Below are 21,680 nucleotides of genomic sequence, written 5' to 3' on the forward strand. Positions count from 1 at the left end.
AGAACGGCGCCAACATTAAGCATACAGATCACGAGGGACGCACCTGTTTGGCGTATGCGCGGGCAGCACAATCGCTGGCAACAGCGAAATCGCTGAAGGCTGCCGCCGCCGCCGCAGCCGTCGCAAATGCAGCGAACGGCAGCAACACGAACACAAACTCGAGCACTGCAAGCAATACGAGTTCCTGTTCGTCGACCGCATCCACCACAGCCACGACCACAACAACCAGCAATGCGACGAACAGTGCCACAGCAAGTGGCGCAACGGCAGCGGCGACAACAAATGGTGGCATACCAGCACCACAGTACAGCGTCGAAGAGACGACAGCACTGGTGGAGCTGCTAACGAGCTTAGGTTGCCCGGAATCGGCGCCATTGACGGCCAGTGGCACGCTGCCGCGACGACGCGACACACTGGGCACACCCTACGAGAAGACCGTATCGGGTGTCATATAAAGAGATTGCACTTGGAAGGGGAACGCAGCGCGCATTAGCCGTTTGCAATAACAATAAGCTTATAGTCTAAGTTAAAAGCTGTTCAACAGTTGAAGTATGGACGTTAGATGGAGGAAATATATGGCAATTGTGGATTGGAAAAGAGCCACAATTTGCTTATTTAGTTATAGTCATGTAGATATATATGTGTATATGCGTCTGTCTGAAGTCGGTATAAATTGTAATGGAATGAAATAATAATTTATCATGCTTCGTAGAGAAAGTGCTGTCGTAATGAAAAGCTTCATAGCCACTTTTTAAGACTTTTAATTAGCCGAATTTAATTTATTACCCATTTTAATGATGTATTTTTAAATAAAATAAATTAATAATTAAAGCATGCATACTGAAAGATATGCGATTGAAAAGCGCTTGAGCGCAGCAAGCTTTCAGTTTTAAAATCACAAACAAGTATGTAAATTATTAAGCAAACTCGTAAAAGCTGTTAATATTATTTTTATTTTTTTAAATATCTTATTATGGCTAAGAAAATGTTTTGTATGTATGTTAGTATGCATGTTTACTTTATATACGTACATAAATACAAGAAATAAATTTTTTCTGTGTAAGCTCCGAGTTAAAAAATGTAGATGTTAGTCCCTACACTCGCAAGCAGTACGCTTTACAATGGTAAAAAATACATAACGGTTTATTCAAGTGAAGATAAAACAGCCTCTCAGTCGTTTAGAAATAGCTGAACCGCAATCTACTTTTGTTAAGAATTCGATTAGGCATTTTTAACTGACAATCTTAAAGTAAGATTATTTTTATGTTGAAGAACAGCAAAAATCGCTTTTATTTAAGTTTATTTATGTTAAAATAATTGCGTTTATCTTTTTCTTAGCTAAACCAATCGTTACCGTTTAAATGCTAAATATTATTTTATTGCGGGTGCTCGAAAAAAAATAGAACAAAAAAATATTAAAACAGCGCTAAATTATTATTTAATATTATGCAGAAAAAACTACGCAGTTTTGAAAATGTAAAAAATCGAACGCCTTGCCAAATACTTCTACAAAATGCTGTTTTTTTTCATACGTCGCTTTATAAAAAATATTGTTTCGCAATCTCAATAACGTAACGTCTTGTCTCGTAATGTGTTTTTGGTTTTTAAACTAGCATTTCATTTTGAAAAACAGAAGTTAGTTGTACTTTTAAAAAGAAAATTTCAAATTGTCGCTTAATCACATGTTTAGTTGAAGATTTTAAAACTACTTTTGGGTTTCTTTGAATAAATTTCCTTTTTTTATCTTAAAAAGAAATATCAGACTGCAAGCAACCACTCATTAGCAAACAAAAATTTAATTACAAAAGATTTTCTTTCCAAAAACAAAAAAAAACACGAAAAAACTTAGCATTGATTTAATTTGCGAGTTTTTTCGAGTAAAATATTATTACAAATTTTTTTCTTAAGCATTTAATTTGTTGTTGTTTTGTTAAGCTTTGTTTACATCACTCTCAAATAGATCTGCCTGCAATGTGAACCGATGCGAGTACATTAGTTATATATTTTTATTTAATTCAACTTTGAATACGCTTCATGTTTTTTAAAACGTTCACTTATAGTTCTATTTTTTATTTCTAATAATTATAAAATTTAGTTATTATTTAGTTGATTTGTATTGTGTGGTAAATTGAATATAATAAAATATTAATTAATTTGTATATATTGTTTTGTTTCATTTGTTGTTGCGGAAATTTCGATTGATTCAATATTTTAAAAAATATGTTAAAGATTATTTCATAGTTATGTGGTAACTGACAGCCACATTTTGTACTTTCACTCAAGCCAAAACTATACCTCAGAAACAAATCCCGCTATTTTTTGTTAATAATAAAAATTTAAACTAAATAAATAGCTAGATTACTATTTTTTTAGTGAGGCTGAAACAGGCTTAAAGATATTTGGTATTCGAAATATAAAACCGGAAACGTGTACATTAAGGAACACCGATAAAGAGTTGATAAAGTTTGGGGAATCTTCAAAGTGTTTTATACTTTTTTTGTTAGGGAAGTATGAAAATACAAGAACATTAGAGTCAGCACTTAAAATACAACTTCTGAAATGATAATCACGTGGGAACCATGAAAGGGAAATGCAATAGTCATAAATATAAAATAATAAGGTGAAAATGCAGAAAAATAAGGATGATGGCATAAACTTATACAAATGAATATGTAGCAAAAAAATAATTATGCACGAAAGTATAAAAATTTAGTAGTGGATACTTAACAGTTTACATAATTATGTACATTGCATACATACACACATAGAGAAGATATGATTTCCAATAGTGATGTATTGCTTTAAGTGTGTACCAACGTTACACTTCAATAAATACACACACACATAAAAATTCAAATATTATATACTTGGCAAAATGTTGGGCATTAAATATAATTAAAATACTTACATAATAAAAGTGAAACTTTAAATGCGTGGTTTGTATTGTATTAATTGGCATGTCATATATCGAACGTAATACATTGTTGTAGGGTATATTGCATAATAATGTTGTAAACCTAAAAAAAAATTTAAAAAACAAAAAAAAAACACCTGCGGCTAAATCGAATAATTGAGCAAGTAATTAGTAAATTTTGTACTGAATTGGAAACTTTTGCAATTGTTTTCTCTAACTTATAAAATACGTAAATCTACTGAAATCTTATTTACCAAATGCTTATTACTTAGTAAACTTAAGAAAATGTATGTATGTAGTGGCAAAGCAAGTATTGTAATTCATTAATTATTTCATAAAAATGAAGAGTTACAATGAAATATGCACATTCGCTAAAAATGCAATAAACTAATGAAAATACCGTAAATAATTAGTGACATTTAATTTTTATTATTAATTATCAAGTTAAGTTAGCACTGGGACACCCTGTTTTAATATGAAGTAGATGATTGCATAATAACATTTGTAGCATACCTTTAGGCTGATACTTTGTTAGGAAAAACCAGCGTTGTTGTTGTTGTAGCGGTAGAAAACATTGCTGAAGTAATTTCGAGGAACGGTGTCTAGTTGACAGTTCTTGGCCAGATAAAAGTCCGGGTACGTTCCGATTACCTAGACCCGACTGTCGTGGGAACAGTAGACCTCGACGCTGCAAAAATGCGTTAAGGTCCAGATTTATCTGTTCTGAAGTAAATTTATAGTGCCAAGCGACCAGCTTCTATATAACATAATACACTGTTGTTGTTGTTGTAGCGGTTATCTAATCGCCGCTTTGGTTTTGGAAGAGGGGGGTTCATTGGCCATGCAAATAGGTGGTTAGAGTATTGCAGGAACTCGTTGCACGCACGATATATATTTGGTATGTCGTGATCAATTCTAAATAAGTAGCAGTTTAACCTACTACAATAATCAGCACGAAGTAGCGCAACGGTTACTCTAGATTCCCGAAACAACTCGAGCTCTTCATCTGCTATGAAGGTGCTACAAGTACGCCATTCACTGGGTGGGAATCGGTAATGGCGTTAATGGTTAAATTGTGAATGGCGGTCAGTGCATGTCTGAAGTTAGTTGCGTCCGTAGGCTGGTCGGCGGTCCAGGAATGCCCTCTTGATGCTACCGGCTTCGCTTTAAATAGACAACTGTTTCTACCTGCTTTCGTAGAAACTGCTTGTGGAGGAGTGTATTGCGCTTCTAAGCCGTAAGCATGCAGACCTCACTATGTAGGTGTTCGAGTGGCATCAGAAGGCATACTGTCACCGTATGAAGTGCAGTATTCTAACATGTCTGAAGCTTCTTTGTCTGCGTTTTACTACATCCAGGTCGATTGCCTGTCGTATGCGGCGTGAAAGAGCACAAGCTGTCAAGTGTAAGGCGCAATTTTGATCCCAGCGACTGTGGTTCAGTGCGTGAATATGTACGCCGTGGATTTAGTGGTGGAGACAGTTAGGCTTCTTGCAGAGAAGAAGCGAGAACGATCGGTGACATAGCTGTTTACTTTTGAACATATTCCCTTAATTCCAGTGCCTAACGTTAATACCGTCATACTCACTTGGCTAGGCAATAATAGTTGACTTGGTTTTGATCCATTTTTTTCCACATATCTATGAATAAAACTAAAATATTTTTTTTGCTGTCGAGCTTTATTGGAATTTTTATTGCAGTTAACAAATTCACAACAATGAAATATTTGAAATTTTATAGATCGTGCAAATTACATAATATTTATCAAAATATTTCATAAACTAAATTTTATAAGATAAAACAGATATTTATACGCAGGCAATTAAATTCGAACTAATGAAGTTTTCTAGAGTTTACAGTTAGTATTTGTATACAAGCTTTGATAAACCCGACAAGCAAGAGTTTTTTTTTATATTATTAAAGTTATTAATGGACTGACGGAGAATTATTTATATATATTGTTTGTATATATTTTATTAATAGGAAATTAGGGTTCAAAAGGCTGGGATCAATTTAAAACGTATTGTGAATTATTACATTCAAATTATTGGCCAACTATATTGCTGTTCAATACGTCACAAAGTTCTAAATCATTATTTTTATATTTTTGTCCTTCCTTTATTAAAGATTAATGCAAATACCAAGAACCTAATGGCACACAATGATTTAGTAATATAAATAAATATATAAAACCAAAAACGTGGTGAAGTGAAGAGCTCCGTGTGAGTGCAAGTTATGCACACTAGAGGGATACGCCCTACGAGCGGCCGAATTTTGACGGTGAGCTTTAAAGCTTTTGTGAAAGCAGCTACACCAACTTGCAGAGCTTTCATGGGGTACTTTTTAATAAGTGTTCTATCAATATTTTTTTTTGTTTTTTGCTTTTTTTTTTTGTTCTAATGTAAAAGAGCGAAGGCAGAGAATGGAGTTCTTTAAAAACGGTTGCTGTTTACGACTATGATTAACATAAATTAAATAATTAGTTATGATTTGAAATAAACTCCTGATATGATTACATGTATTTTTGTTCTTTTTTGTAGTAAAAATAAACGTTATATTAAGAAAAAGTATGTGTACCTGCAACGGCTAATTCGAAGGTAGGACGCAGACATCAGAAGGGTATTTATTTAGCTGTTTGGGTAATTTACAAGACAATTTAGGCAAAAGCAACTAGTAGACTTATTGAATTTGTTGCTGGGATATTTAAAAGATCATTTAAGTGAAAACTAATCGATTTTTTTCTATTTGTTGATATTTCGAAAATTTTAGCTTATTTCAGCATGAGTTGAAACTGGATTTAAGTGCAATATACAAATGAGTAGACAAGTTTCAGATCTCGCATAACAATACCCTAGCGGAACCCTGCGTTATACTCGTACTTGTTTTTCGAATTCATACCGTTATAAATTACATAAAGAATATTTTATATAATATTAGTATAGTTAGGCATAAACTGTTTGGTGTTGCTGTTCATTTTATTGCTGGAATATGGCGCAGACTTTGTGGAGAAATTTTTATAATTGAAATAAACTATTAAAAAAAACCAAATGTGTAAAAAATTGTATAACAACCAGAAGTTATGTGTAAGCAATGGCGAATTATGCAATTGAGTCGAATGCAAATTTCATATTAAAAACCTAATTAATTTCAGCTGACAGATTTTAGTAATAGAATAGTTTTAATTTGTATACAATAATTTTCTAAATGCCACGAAAGTCTGCGCGACACCTGTTTACTTCTAGTTGAATAGCGAATTTGAAGACGGCAAGCCAAACACAGTATGCGTATGCTATACATATGTACTTACATACATATGTGACTACAAATATAAGCATAATTGATTTTGAATTAATAAAATTTATGGAAATAATGTAATACGTACACGCAGAGAAACATGAAAGAAAATCTTAAATACACGACATATTTCAATGCCACGTCATCACAGACTTAACGGGAACGACAAACTATCATATGGAAGATATGCATTTTGTGGGCAGTTTGAAATTTTTAATCAATGTAGTCTAACATTTTCTTTGACATTTCGTTACGATATTGGCTTCTTACACACGTATGCGCCTGGATGCAAAATTTCTCGAAACAAAGCAAAAAACGGAAATAAAAATTGCGCTCGAGCACAAATATATTCCTACACTTAGAGAAGATTTCGAAGACTGTTGTGCATTCATGAGCTAGTACTTCGCGAAAGGCTGCGGCTATACAAACAAGCGAAATGCCTTAAGCTTTACAGCATTATTTTACTGGATTTTGAAGAAGCTATTGTAGAAGCTTGTTGGGTCATTTTTGTGTATTGCAAAAACGTAGTTTTGTTTTTGTTTCACGCAAATGATGTCAAATTTGCGCGGTTCACAATCCAATATGAATGTAAACTATGACAGCTGACTTTTGACAGCTGCTGATCGAAAGTTGTTTTTGTGATCAAATGAGTTGCAAATGAGCTTTCCACTGCAAGAGCTCTTAGAATATAACAGTAAAGAAAACGATGGTTCAGCGATGCCACGATTTATGCGAGTCTAACTGACAAACTGCGGCTTCTATTGTGCGAGTAAGAGATAATCTGATCAAAGTTTGAAGTTAGAGTCAAGAGCGAAAGCACAAAATTAAGTGATTAAAGAGCGTTGTATTGTGACTTAATAACTGAATAGAAGAGTATTTGTTTAGCAAAATTTTAACTAAAAAATTTGAAAAGAAAACGGAATTTTTGAAAAAAAAAAAAAATATTTATTAAAAAATGTGATAATTGCAAATCATGACTGCGTTTCTTTTTGTAAAGTTGTTGTTTTATGCTTTCAAAAGTTTGTCAAATGTAGTGAGATTTTTCTTTAAAGACCTTTTTAATTACTCTGCTAATTATGTTCTAATGTAATGTTGTTTTCGAAATTTATATAGAATTATAATGCAGACGATATTGTTCCACCGCTAAACGCAATGTTAAACACACCGCCAATATAAACACAAAAATCGCCTACTCGCCTACTATCAATGGCACGCTACCATCGCCATCACAAATAATATTTTCCGAACGTCGAGTTTAATACACCCAAGGCCTCTACATATATTACCGTGATTTCTTTGCATGTTGCTACTGCTGTTGATGTCTTATATGCACACGATATTCCTAAACTTCCATATCAACACCAACGGCATGTCACCACCATCACTCATTACCATAATCTTCACCTTCCTATCCATCGTCGTTGTTTGTGGTTTTCAAATAAACTCGATAAAGTTGTTATTGTTTCTCTTAAGGTTTTCTAACTGCTCGTACGCACTTACAGTTGCATTTTTAATTTTTTTTTGTTTTTTGTGTTTTTTTTTTTTTGTTTGCTGCTGATGCTGCCGCACTGCTGCTACTACTGCTAACGCTGTTGTAGCCACTATGGCTGCCGCCGCGTTTGTTGTTATTGCATTGAATAAATTCACTCATCATTCACGTTTTGGAATTTTTCTGTGTTGTTTTGTTGGTTTGGTTTGAATTGATTTGATTTTGTTTTTCGTTTTCATAGATCCTTAATCCTTCGTAAGCTCTTCTTATTCTTTATCTTCCCTAATCATCATCTCTTCATTAGTTTTTATGATCTTGAGTTCACACAAAACGCTCCACGCAGGCGTTGCTCCTGCAGCGTGTATGGGTTCATTTTTTGTTCGCCTTGAATTTCGAATAGAAATTAGAAATCTGCTCATAACGCACGGGTATAGTGTCCAAGATGCCAGTAAAACTAAAGTTTGTTTGATTGCGTTGTTTCTCATGAAGTGAATCGCCTGACAAATATGTGATGACATTGCTTTGGAACTCGGCAGATTTGGGATCCGAATGATTGGCAACAAGATGATTGCAAAACTGTGCAATTTGCAAGAATACACTAGCGTCGCGATCTGGTAAATGAAAATGAAAATGGTTGATGAAAATGCGATAAAATGTCTGTTTATATTAGATGGTAAAGCGATTTGAAATGCTCACCTAGTTTGCGGGGTATTTTCAACAAGGAAAGGGTCAAATTCTCATTATCACGCTGTGCGCGCAAATGTCTATTTCCATGCTTAAACTCCTGCTCCAACCAACGTATGACATTACGTGCATTTTCACTGCGTTTCTTTAGATCGTCCAATTCGTTCAGAACTTAAATGAAAATTGCTTACTTAAACATGTCTAATATGGTGTACAAAATAAATAATATTTTACCTGCATTCGGTATGAGAACAATAAACTTCTTAGTTTTTACCAGATTCTTGACAATGCCATTATATTCGGTCAAAGCTTTAGCGTCAACAACTAAGAAAGGCGTCATGATGATATTCAAGGGATTTTTTCTTAACTACAATTAAATGGTAAAAGCATGAATTTAATATTATTTTTATAGCATTCAGTAGATTTTACTCTTGGGACACTTACCTCCTCCTCAAGTGTTTCAACTTCGTTCTTGAGCCAGAGCTTGCCCATCATCTCACATTTTTTCGACATAGCCTCCGAACGTTCTTCGTCAGCGCCACTGCTGGACTGCAGCAAAACTTTGTCACACATAGCGCTATTGGTGGTCGTGGAAGCTGATGTACCGCCACCACCTCCACCACCAGCACCGCCAAAGTTATTGCTTGTCACCGACTTTTCAATATTGCGATTGCGCAAGTAACCTTTGCGCGGCATTTTCTTGCATTCTTCAACAGTATCCTTTTCTTCATTGCTAGTGTAGCTTTTGCGTACGATGCCATTCTTACGATCCGAGTAACGGCGTGTGCGCCCTTCGGCACGCTTGCGTGTTGCATTTTTCATTGTGCGTCGCTCACGACGACGAGAAGAAGGTTTCTTCTCCTCACGCTTTTTCTTGGCATTCTCAGTGAAGCGACGACTCTTTACGCAGAAGCGATAATTGAATTTCTTTTGCTTGCAGATAAAGAAACCGAAGTCCACCATTTTAAAAATGCGCAAAATACACTCCTCTTCGGGTGTGACGTGCTCACGTATGGTTGTCTCCCAATCGAGCGTCAGCTGGGTGCCTTGGAAAATGTCGAAATTTTTGAAGACGAAATCCTCTGCCAACGGCACATTGGCGCGCACATCAAATAAATCACCGAGTGGAGTGCGCACATTGGGCGTGGTTAGGAATTCACGTTCGAAATATACTTTACGTGTAAATATGTCGATGTTGCAGTAATTCAACAACTTCATAATCTTGTGTATGAATTCCGGATTGGAGTGATAGCAGCCAAAGAGTATTTCATGATTGATGCGCAACCAATCGTAAAGAATTTTCAAAGCACGCATGGTTGGCTCGTGGCGCGCAAACTCAACTATTATATTCGGATTAATTTTTGTATACTTGTTGCGATAAACGAGTTTTTTTGGTGGCTCGCCAGGATTGAAATTCACATCGTCGACAATTTGGTTTTTCGCATTATTTTCGATGACTGCCGGTAGTGATTCCTCATTGTCGGTATTCTTAAAGTTGAGCGAGCCACTACCATTCATCTGCAATACCTCGAAACTGCGCAGCAACTCCTCACTATCAACCTCCTGCGAATCAGTGCGTTGTTTTGCCAACGTTGCCTGTTGTTCATCGGGATAAATAATTTTCTCCTCTTCAATGACAATGTCTTCATTGTCGGAGAATGTCGGACCTACGCCTTCGTTGGAAGTCAGGCTTTCCTTGGAAGCTGCCGAAGTTAAACGCGGCGCTTTTTGCTCCAAGGCCACTGGTTTTGTTGGCTGCTTGACAAAATCTAGCAAAAAATTCCACATTGTAATTTTGTTAATTATATCAATATGCATTTAATTTATTTATATTGTAGTATTATTCTGGCATAATGTTTTCAACATACCTGCTTCATCAGCCTCCTCACGTTCATCGGCCACCGGTTCAGCTTCAATGTCGCTGAAATCGGTATCAAAATTTGAACTTAAATCGGTGTAGTCCTCATCGTCTGTGCTGAAGTCGGTATCCATATCGCTTTCGGTGTCATAACACGAGCTATCATCCGATTGAGCGATTTTGCGTCTACGCCGACGTAGTTTCATGCCTTTCTTCTTGCTCTTGCAGGATAACGGTGTCTTAAGATCGCTCTCTTTAGCTTCATCGCTCGAACGCGTAGATATGGGATCGACATTCTTTTCACCACCAACATCAATTTTGGTGTGCTTATGACTGTCCTGCGTTTTGATGACATATTCGTCATTCGAATTTTGACTGTCGCGCGAATCAGATGAGCATTCTTTCAACGATAGTTTAGCATTAAGTTTCTTCTCTTTCTTGTCGGCCTCACCGATAGTAACAAGCCAATTTTTATATTCGTTGCGTGACTTGCGCACCACCATATTGAACTCCTCAAACTTATCTGCATACACTTCGTGGAATTCTTCATTCTCCGCAGATTTGGTCAAAATGGTTTGCTCAAGATTTACAATGCATGCATCCATTAGATCGGAGCACACGGCTACCAGAAAAGCATTTAGCGAGTAAACCTTCTGGGAGTTTATCATCTTTAGCTTAGATAAGCAGAAAAACAGTATTGAGACTATCTTGAAAATGCAACTCTCTTCAATGGTGAATGCCTTAGAGCAGAGCACTTTGCGCAAGTCTACAAGCACACAGTGGCAAAGAGAGTTGAAATCGGGCACTTCTTTATCGAAGAAGAATATGTCCACAATCAAATAAAAGCGGGCGTAGAAGTCTTGCAGACTGAATTCTATTTTCTCTGGGTCCAACTTTTCCAGGTAATCCGCATGAGAGGCAAACAGTTTACACACATTATTTTCGCTTAATTCAAATGGTACAATGCTAACCAAGGAGTATAAGTAATGATAGATGGAGTCTAAATCGTGATTTTGGCCGTAGTAAAGTGTACCCAATTGATTTTGCGACATACCAATTGCCGGATTTAATTTAAACGCTTCAAAGTAATATTTGGCAGCTTGTTGTTTTGTAATCTTTAGACGTGTATCAATGCGAAAGTCTAAAAAGTAACGGTGCAAGTCTCCTAAGCTCAACAGTGATGAATGTATAGTATCTAAAGCAAATGAAACTGCTTCTAAACTTTTATCCACTGGATGTGCAGCACTAACATCGCCTCCGCCATTGTTCTCGCTTGTTTGCTTATGATCGACATCGCTCATATAGCCGTCACTAATAATACTAAAATCAATTAAGTATTTCAAGTCAAGATCATATATCTCTTCCATTTGAGCTGCCATTCGTTTGTAATTTGATATTCCAGCGCAGAGAAAACGCTCTACTTTTAATAGATTGTCTTGCGTGCTTATCTGGGTGGTGTCTTTTAACTCTTTGTGCCAGTTTTTCTTCACGTAAGCGATAAACTCATAATATCCTTTGCGCCACATGATTTCACGAGCTTTCTTACCCACTGATTGGTAGTCCTTGAAAACAATCTTTTTACAAAGCTGAACCAGCTGAGAACGTTTCTCCTCCAAATCATGTTGAAACAATTGGGAAATGGTGCTAATGTGTTTCTTCTCATCGTCCAGTTGTTTGGCAACAATGTAGAGAGATCTATGAAAAAAAATATTATAAAGTTAACACAACACGCATTCCAATAAAAAACTCCTCATATTAACACCATATATGTGCATAACATACGCGCGTATTCTTTTAGTGAGAAGCGGAAAAACACCAAGTCTTACGAATAAGTGCAAATAATGAAATTCATTAAGTGAAATAGCGTTGGTTCTGTTAAACTGAAAAACAAACCAAGCTGATAAGCATAATATGGCACTAATCCACGTATATATGATTACATACATGCATACATATGCACACACTTTAAAATGTACGATAATTATAAATTATTACACAAAATGCATTTTTGAAGACATTGCAGGGAAATATCCAACGATAATATCAAAAACGCATCAACATTTTTGTTTTATGTAATACATATGTATGTAATTCTTGTTTCTATTGTTATAGAGTAATCAACACACTGCTAAATGAATATCTCTTACCTATAGATCTCCTTCACTTCAGGTGTTAGTCCGTTGCCGTTGCCACCACTATTTTGGGTGACATTCTTGTTATAAATAATATCGCTAGCACTTGCATTAGTAAGCGTAGTATTCTGCCCAAAACCACCGACACTATCTCCGGAAGCATTCGAGCCTCCAGAACTGAAACATTGCTCCATATTTGAAGCTTCTTTTCGACGCCACAATTTTATATCTTTTAATTGTACTTATCAAATTTTATCAGTTATTTCGATCCAAAACACTATTATGTTTATGTCCTTTCTGCAGAATAAGATAAATATTTATGCAATTAACAAAATATATGAAATATCATTAAATATTTAATAAATGCAATAAAATAATTATATTGAAGATCTGAAATTTTGACAAGTAAAAAATTTCGAATATCCAAAAAAAAACACTTAAAAATGTATGTATGCTATATATCGAGTAGAGATATATGCTCCATAACGATGATGTTTATAAAGGTTTTTATGCAGACATTTACTTTATACGTTGTATTATATGCAACAATCGCTACTGCGGCCGTGCATTTGAAGAGCCAACTGAGAGTGTACATGCATTTCGAGGATATAATTCAAACGCCTTTTTTCATCTTCATCATTAATTTTGGTATATTCCTTTGACTGTTCGCTTTTTAAACACAATTGATTGGTTGCCATTTTTTGTATCTTTTCTCAAAATTTTGTTTAATAAGCAGTTCCAATAATATTACGAAAACAAATTGCCCTCGTACTGCCATTTTTAGTGCTTTCGTACGATTATCAGTACCTACGTTCGCATCAGTTCGTCAATATCCACTTCAAAGCTCGAATTTCGCATTGAATAATCAATACATAGGTTCTTCACATTTCTTTTCTTTTATAATTAAATGTTTGCTGATTCAACTGAGGCTGTGGTGACCTCTCATTTTGTTTTTGACGGGCACAATTTTTATATTGCGAAATTAACAAACCTGTACATTGCAAAAAATATATATATCTATCTTCAGTAGCGCTTTTCTGTGTAATGATTCTTAATTTCAATTTCCAAACTCAATTACCTTTGTCTATATTATTTCGCAATTTATATTTTATTTTTGCTCTAAAGACGTAAAATTATTCACTCACAGCTGCTGTTTTTACAAATTCCAAAAACTCTTGCTTTTCATCGTTTTTTACCATCAGTTTCTACGAAATTTCGTTGGTCTCTATGTTTATCTCTTTCTTGCATTGTCCGAAAGATGTAGAATTCTCAGTGTTGTATTGAGGAGAATAATATCGTTTTAAAAAAACCAGGAATTTATTTAAATAAAACCCAAAATTAATTGTAGCATGTAATCACACCTAAAATTTAAATCCTACTTCTTTTCATTTTATTCGCACACAACATATAAAATATTTTCAGAAACATAAAATATGCTACAAGAATATTGCAGAATTTGCAGTTTGCTCCTGTTCCTATTCTGTAGACTCGACTGTTATATGTAGAGTTTAGCACTTCCTCCAATAGAATTCAATATGTGCTAACCAAATTAGTCTCGTAGAAATATATGAATTTCGTAAAACGTTCAATAAATCTACTACAAATATTGTTAGCATAACTTTTAGTCATTGTGGACGTTTTATATTCAAAATTTTATTAGAAAAAGGATACTACTATTACTACCACTAACAGTAAGTAACTGTTATAGTCAAATTTGCAAAAAATTTTCTCCTATGGAAATAAACTTGAGCGTATATATTCTATGATATACAATATTCTGCTTTCTCGTTCCATATTGAGACATAATAAGTCACATATTTTTTTTCATTAAGCAGAATTTAAACTTTTTTATCTTATTGTGTTTCTCATTTGTTACCATATATGTTTAAAATATAGTTTAAAAGTGTAAGCTATATGTAATGTCTGTCTTCTATTACGGCTATATGGCAAATTTCATTCCGTGTGCTATTACAATGTGCTGTCAAACGATGCATCACTGAACTTTTGACACGAGTTGTTGGGTTTCTTCTTTGCTTCCTTTCCTTCTCTGTTTCTACTCAAAATGGGTGAGTGCGGCTTTTATGCGATCAACTAAAATTTTCAAGAAAATCCTTAAACATCATTGTATTAAAATGTGAAAACTGCAGCAAATTGTGTTTATTTTAACTGTATGATTATAAAGATTTATATAGTACAATTATTTTCAAGATTGGAAATTGAGTAATGTGAAAAAATGATTGTATCGAAATGTTGACCTGAGTGAAGCTGATAGTGGTTGCAGCGCTAAAGTGATTGTAGGAGGATTTTCTTGAAAATAGCTTTTGATTTTGTGTAGTTTGAATGTGAAATCACTGATGGTAATCTTTATTTTCTAGGTATTAGCCGCGATAGTGCTCACAAGCGCCGCGCCACTGGTGGCAAACGCAAGTCGCTCCGTAAGAAGCGCAAGTTCGAGTTGGGTCGTCCAGCTGCAAACACCAAGGTATGTAAACCTGCTAAAGGTTTAGGACTTAGGAGTTTTGCATTTTGTGAAGGTGCCTTCGTTTAATATGTAAAGAATTGTGATTTCCACAAACTACAATGCCTAAATTTTTCACATGATGATCAAATATGTTTACTGTAAGCGCGTATAGTTCTTATGGAGCTTTACAATTTTTGATGAATGCATTATTATGTTCGGACTACTGATTAGCGTAGGACGAAACCTGAATATTATAAAATTGTTCAACATTAATTAAAATACATCTTCATTTGTTTTTGTTTTTTTTTAGCTCGGTGCACCACGCATCCACAAAGTACGCACACGCGGTGGCAACACTAAATTCCGTGCTTTGCGCTTGGAAACCGGTAACTTTGCGTGGGCTTCTGAGGGTGTTGCCCGTCGTACTCGTATTGCCGATGTAGTCTATAATGCATCAAACAATGAGTTGGTGCGTACCAAAACTTTGGTAAAGAACACCATTGTTGTCATTGACGCTACACCATTCCGCCAATGGTATGAATCGCACTATGTGTTGCCTTTGGGACGCAAACGTAATCCCAAACATCAAAAAACTGAAGATGAGAATGACGTGCTGAACAAAAAGCGCAGCGAAAAAGTAATGAAGAAATACTTGGAACGTCAAAAGTTCGCCAAAGTAGAACCCGCTCTTGAAGATCAGTTCATTTCTGGACGTATCCTTGGTGAGTTATTCATTATATATACGTACTAAAGAATGGTGTATACCAGATGATGTAAATTTCTTAAGCGATCCAACAACATTATTGTATCAAACTTGTTCTAAGCGCGATGCAAGCCTGTTGGGCGTGATTTAGCTTGTCATAGTTACTCTGATTCTATTCCCCATTCAAAGCAATAATGTTTCTATTTGTTTACATGTGCTAATGTGTGTTGTTTTTTTGTTTTGCAGCCTGCGTTTCATCCCGTCCAGGTCAATGTGGTCGTTCTGATGGTTATATCTTAGAGGGCAAAGAATTGGAATTCTATCTTAAGAAAATTAAGTCAAAGAAATAAACATCCGTAAAAAATTCAAATACAAAAGGGCTGAATTTTTACAAAAAACAAAAACAAATAAAAATAATGCTGCGTTATTTGTAACATTAGAATTACGCGCGCAAGTGCTGTTTATTTAATTTTTAATTAACACGACTACAACATAAACTCATCATTAAACAAATATGACATACATTCTAAGTTCTAACACCAATTCAATTGTTTTGCAAATCTCGTAACTTCAGTATACAAAAACTCAACGATTCTTCAATCATCATTCAATTCCTTGTTTTAAGTTCCCGCCTAAATTTTTTAATTGCTGATTTAGAGAAAGTGTTAAATGAAGCTAAGGTAAGTGGGACCGTAACATTATCCCATCTAACTAACAAAAGACCTTACTGCAGACGGTTATTGTTGTTCAATGGGGAGAGATTTACTTAATTATGGTATATATTTAACTAGTATATTCAGGAGAGAATATTTAATTATGATTACATTTGTGAAATTCAGCACACTGCAGCTTAGTGAGCTAAGGTCTAACGACTAAGATTTTGTTGTTGTTGTTGTTATAGCGACAGAATTCTGCCGAGTTGACAGTCCTTGGCCGGAATAAATCCGGGTCCGTTCCGGTTACGTAGACCCGACTGTCGTGGGAACGGACTAAGATTTTGTAAAATTATTTGGAAAAATATTTTTCTGAAACTTTGATTTAATATCTCAAAACTTGGTAGATTGCAGACCCTTAAAAATCAACTCTGCAAACTGGCTTTGTTTACAAAAGTCACCTGTTAACTGAGCTGGCAGGCCTAAACGAAACGAACTGTCGAACTTTCTAGGCAATTGTAAACAATGCGTTCCTCTTATATAAGTCATTGCATTTTTCTGTCAAATGAATTCCGAGACGAGTAAGGAATGGCTAAGTTCGGATGCAGCCGAACATTTTGTACTGTTGCATTTCGTAGAATTTATGGCGAAGAAGTAACTCCAAGTGCCAGCAAAACTTTTTTATAAACAAAAAAAGACGGTAACTTCGGCTGCACCGAAGCTTAATTTTAATCGGTCTGTTTGTATGGCAGCTAAATGCTATAGTCCGATCTGAACGATTTTGCGGAAATTCGGAATATCTTTACCGAATTCCGTGACCATCCCTTTTTCCATACAAGAACTTGATTTTGTAGGTAGCTATGTTGTAACGGTAATCTAATCGCTTGGGTAGTAAGGTTCAGTTTGGTTGTCGTCGAAGTCATCTAAAGGGAGGCCCAGGAAACGAGCTGTTTCGACGGGTTCGGACTATAGGAAGAAAGGTGTTAGATGAGTGGCGTTCGTGGGGCATGCAAAGAGATGGTTAGTGTCAGTGGAAACTAATTGCATGCTGGACGTGTATTTGGTATGTAGGGGTGTCTGCAAAGTTGGTTCAATGTTCAACAGGAGACATCAAGAAACATCCTGTAATTGTTCGTAGTCAGCGCAGTTTGCACTGCTGATGCCTTTGTATAAAACTGTTAAAAACTGCGTATTTGAAAATTTGCATTTTCAGACATAAAAATGTGTGAAATATTTCTTACTAATACTCTTACTGGCGAGATTGCAAAAATGATCGATTTCTATTAGACAGGTACAAAAAGGGAATGAATCGTTGCTTTCAATTTTGGTAAAGATAGCGGTGTATATTACCAACAGGGTTTTTTTGTACGTATGGCAGCTGTATGCTATAGTAATCCGATATCGGCGGTTCCGACAATTGAACGGCTTCTTGGGCAGAAAAGGATCTCTGAAATATTTCAAATCGATATCTCAAAAACTGAGACGAACGGGCAAAAGAATAGCAGGATAATAAATATGTCCGTATGTACATACTTGGCTCAAACTGGCCATATAGTTATTAAGATATAAGGTCCGATTTCACCAACATTCACACTGTTCAAGGAATGCTAGAAAATGTTTTCACTAGGTTTCGTTGATACGGCGTTAGCAGCATCTACTATACATACATACAAATGTACATTAAACCTATAGACCGCGGGTTACAATACCCTACTTTCAAATATTTTTTCGTTCAAATGCCCCTCCCTATGTGTGATTCTCTGTAAGAAGTTTTCGATATGATATTTGGCGATTGTGGCCCTGGCAATGGTCCCATTTCCATCTGCAATACTAACCTTTACTGAGTTCCAAGGAACTGTTGGCAGCACTACTTATTAATGAGCTTTTCGAACATTGGCATCACCATTTGCAAAAGAAATGAACGCTCGACGTTAAAAGAGCTACTGGAAGTTCTTTGTACTTAGAGTTGGACTATAGACTCGACTCAAAGTGGAAAGGACACCAAAATACGGAAAACCATTTTTTTTTTATTTTCTTAGTTTCGAAACTTGTTAATTTTTTTTCAGTCTTAGAGCGAAGAATTTTTATAGCTTCTAGAAGCATAATAAGGCTGACCGTGTCTAGTTTAGAATCTCGATAAGATAAGTTGTCTTCGATTCGCCATTTTTCTGCTCGTTAACTTTGCGCGCTGCTCCCTTGTCAAAAAATTACACGTTCAAGCAACAATGTTATCGAGTTGAACTCGTTCTAGAGATTATGCGGATAACTCATTAAAGTGGTATAATCGCTATCTTTACTGCTGCCAACTCAGTTTGGCTTGACAAATCATTCTATAAAATGAAAATACAAAAATTTTTATTGTTATTTAAAAAAACTTAAGACTTAAAAAAATTTTAATTTTGTTAAGAGAACAAAACGAAAGACTTGCTAACACGTTATTTAATGCCGAAAGAAAAATTTCTCCACCAAATAAAGAATCGGGAACACAATTGCGCATGCATCATAAGACATGTTAGCACAGGGTTGCACTGCAAGTGTTTTCCGTTTGCACATCCATAGCAGCTTGTTCGATTCGCTTCTCTCCCTCCAACACTTGGTGAGTCGAAGACAGCTATAGTTAGATGCTCCAAGACAAGGTGTTTTAAAACTAGCAACCTTATTCCGTCAAATGCGTCAAATAGATTGCCAGGCTTGTCTGGATTTGTAATTCCTAATCTTATCCAGCGGAGGGTACAGTATAAACTGTTAAATAACCTTGCGCACATTGGATTCACATTTCGTGTTCCAGTAGGGTTTGATAAGGTTTGCAAAGTTCTGAAGCTTCTTCAATTCGGTTAACTAACCAACAATATCTCCGTTCAGTTGAAAAAGATAGCACCGCTCTGCTGACAGTTCTTGTCCCAATATATTATACATAAGTATGTATATTGCTGCAATACCTATTCCAAATTTCCGATCTTGTCAATTGATGAAAATTGTTAAATTTGTCTCTGAACCCACATATATATGTATTAAATGGAAATCTGCTAAAGTCAAATACTATGCACAGATGTACTTATAATACCGTTTGTTGATAATAAATAATTGTATGAGCACCTGAACTCCGACTTGTCATCTCGCTATATTTTACCGATTTATTTTCGTCAATGGCAAACAATTAACGTTTGTTTTGACCAGAGCTACAGCCATAAATCACTTAACAATCTCGTTCCACTCATGTCGTCTTTTCATTGATGAGAAAAGAACAAAAAAATTCCATCTCGAATTAGCCATTTCTATAGTTACACAAGTATTGACGGTAGATATGAAAGAAGCTTTGTCTCCTAGTTTTTGAGTGGGTTACCATGCACCACAACCAATTATTTCATGTTATGTAACAAATTTTCTGGCCGAGAGTGCGTATAACTCTCATAGATAATTGGCCAACACATGATATATTGTGGGAAATTTCCAAATACTTGCGCTGTTATGTGCGCTTGTGTGCTATGCGTGGGCGGGCATTTCGGCAGTGGCATGGGCTATCCGCACACACATACGTACATACATACGCTTGCAATGACCCCAAATTGACGCTGTTTTGAATTTCAGGAGGTAATGCTGCTGTGCGTTTTGCTACAGAGTGCGGGTGGTGTACACGCACAAAGGCACACTCTAACATGTGTGTTCAGAACTTGTTTTTGTTTTGTATTGAATTTGAAAATTTATGGCTTAAAATTTGCCATTTGACAATTACGAGCGTTTGTCAAACCCATTATTGTGCATGGGGCCAGTTTACGACTAAACGCAGAGCTGGTAGCACGTTCATCCTCCATTCTTACATACGCATGGGCATCTGCATTCCAAATCGGGTATGTGCGGATTCTTGAAATTCCATTTCTTATCTATGGAGCTGAAAATTTTTCTGCAAAAAGAAAAATATTGCAAATTTATTTAAGTAATGAGTAAATCGGCCTTTATTTAGGTTTAACAAGAAAAAAACGTTAACTACGGTTGAACCGAAACTATAGTACCTTTCACGAATAAAAAAACAAGGACTTGATTTTAATTACCCAGTTTGTATGGCAGCTTAATGTCATAATGGTCCGATCTGAAAAATATGTTCGGAGATTGTAGAAGTTTCTTGGGGCAATAATTCATGCCAAATTTCGTGAGGATATCTTGTCAAGTGAAATAATTTTCCATACAAGGACTTCATTTGCATCGGTCAGTTTGTATCGCATATATATACTACAATATAGTGGTCCGTTATGGGCAGTTCCCACAAATGTGCAGCTTCTTGCGGAAAAAATGTTTGCAAAATTTCGGATCGACATCTCAAAGACTGAGAAACTAACTCGCGTATATATAGACCTGGCTGTTTCCAACTTCGTGGCTAACTTAATATACCCTGTAATAAGATAACAGTAAATATTGTATGTTCATTTACTTAATAGACTGACAATTTTTTAAATAATATATTTTTATACTGCTGCAACATGTTGCCACAGAGTATTATAGTTTTGTTCACATAACGGTTGTTATGTTGTGTATATATCGAGTTATATGTGTATGTATATATAAATGATCAGGATGACGAGACGAGTTGAATTTCGAGTGACTGTATGTCTGACAGTTTGTACTTGTGTCCGTCCGTCCGTCTGTACCAAAAATAACTTGAGTAAAAATTGAGATGTCTTGATGAAATATGGTACACTCATTCCTTGCCATCCAAGGAAGTCGGTATTGCAGATGCGTTGAATCATACCATTGCCACGCCCACAAAACGCCATTCAATAAAAACCTATAAAGTGCCATAACTAAGCACTACATTAAGATATAAAACGGTAATTTAGCATAGGAGATCGCAGTAGTCAGGGACACCCGTTCCACAATTTTTTTTTTTAAAGTGGGGGTGCTCTCGCTACCTAAATGTAATTTACATATTTTCTAAGGAGTAGTAGTTAGAAAAATTGAACAATAGGCGTGGCACTGCCCACGTTTAGGTGAAATCCTATATCTTAGAAACTACTTGATCGATTTTAAACAAATTTGGTGTGTGACTTAACTCAAACATTCCTTCTGATATAACACACTTTTAAATTTCATCTGGTAATTCAAGATATTTCATCTTGCGTCTAAAAATTGTTGAAATCGAATTATAAGATGTGCCAAAAATGGAGAAAATCGGGCCAACACTTCCCTTAGCCCCCATATACCTTAAATAAATATTTTCGAATTTCCGGTTCACTTTATACCGCATTTATCTGTCAATATGTAAGAAATCTTAATGAAATTCAGAAAGAATCTTTTTCTAATAACAGTGTATCCTCCTGCCTCAAATGGGTGAAACCACAGCGATGCTTTCCCTAGTTTAATATAAAGTTCTGCCATCATCTAGAGGTGTTTTCCAGGATTTCATCCTTGCAAGTTGCGAGAGTATAAAATGTTCGGTCACAGCCGAAAGTAGATCTACCTTACTTGTTAAATTTTGTTTTCAACTGAACTGCTGATTT

The 21,680-nt window shown here is 35.6% G+C and overlaps 3 protein-coding genes and 1 non-coding gene across 6 annotated transcripts in view; 3 read left to right on the plus strand and 1 right to left on the minus strand.

Annotated features, from left to right (window-relative positions):
• CenG1A (Centaurin gamma 1A) overlaps nt 1-2,161 on the plus strand; it is a 219,619-nt gene extending 217,458 nt beyond the window's left edge. For both annotated transcript variants that reach the window (XM_036360133.2, XM_036360135.2), the window contains one exon: nt 3-2,161. In XM_036360133.2, coding sequence (XP_036216026.1) covers nt 3-455 — 453 coding nt within the window. In that variant the 3' untranslated portion in view covers nt 456-2,161. The remainder of the gene's footprint in view (nt 1-2) is intronic.
• Nucleotides 2,162-4,574: 2,413 nt separating this feature from the next.
• Nucleotides 4,575-13,584, minus strand: Smg5 (Smg5 nonsense mediated mRNA decay factor). Of its 2 annotated transcripts, none has more exons than XM_036360128.2 (7): nt 13,450-13,584; nt 12,387-12,668; nt 10,250-11,934; nt 8,826-10,150; nt 8,616-8,748; nt 8,394-8,552; nt 4,575-8,308 (listed from the first exon to the last, which is right to left on the minus strand). In XM_036360128.2, the coding sequence occupies exons 2-7, from the start codon at nt 12,563-12,565 to the stop codon at nt 8,067-8,069; spliced, it is 3,723 nt and encodes a 1,240-aa protein (XP_036216021.2). In that variant the 5' UTR covers nt 12,566-12,668; nt 13,450-13,584; the 3' UTR covers nt 4,575-8,066. The 2 variants fall into 2 exon arrangements, with proteins under 2 accessions (XP_036216021.2, XP_069963367.1); XM_070107266.1 differs by lacking the exon at nt 13,450-13,584 and adding an exon at nt 12,895-13,158.
• A 752-nt stretch (nt 13,585-14,336) lies between these two features.
• RpS8 (ribosomal protein S8) lies at nt 14,337-15,977 on the plus strand. Its single transcript, XM_014245093.3, has 4 exons — nt 14,337-14,437; nt 14,747-14,853; nt 15,143-15,554; nt 15,782-15,977. Exons 1-4 carry the CDS (start codon nt 14,434-14,436, stop codon nt 15,883-15,885), a joined length of 627 nt encoding a protein of 208 aa, XP_014100568.1. The 5' UTR covers nt 14,337-14,433; the 3' UTR covers nt 15,886-15,977.
• On the plus strand, nt 15,662-15,707 carry LOC118680427 (small nucleolar RNA R442). The gene has a single exon (XR_004975969.1). It is a non-coding gene; the product is annotated as a small nucleolar RNA R442 (small nucleolar RNA).
• Nucleotides 15,978-21,680: the final 5,703 nt, after the last annotated feature.

The sequence above is a fragment of the Bactrocera oleae genome, chromosome 3, assembly GCF_042242935.1.
Source record: "Bactrocera oleae isolate idBacOlea1 chromosome 3, idBacOlea1, whole genome shotgun sequence".
Taxonomy (NCBI): domain Eukaryota; kingdom Metazoa; phylum Arthropoda; class Insecta; order Diptera; family Tephritidae; genus Bactrocera; species Bactrocera oleae.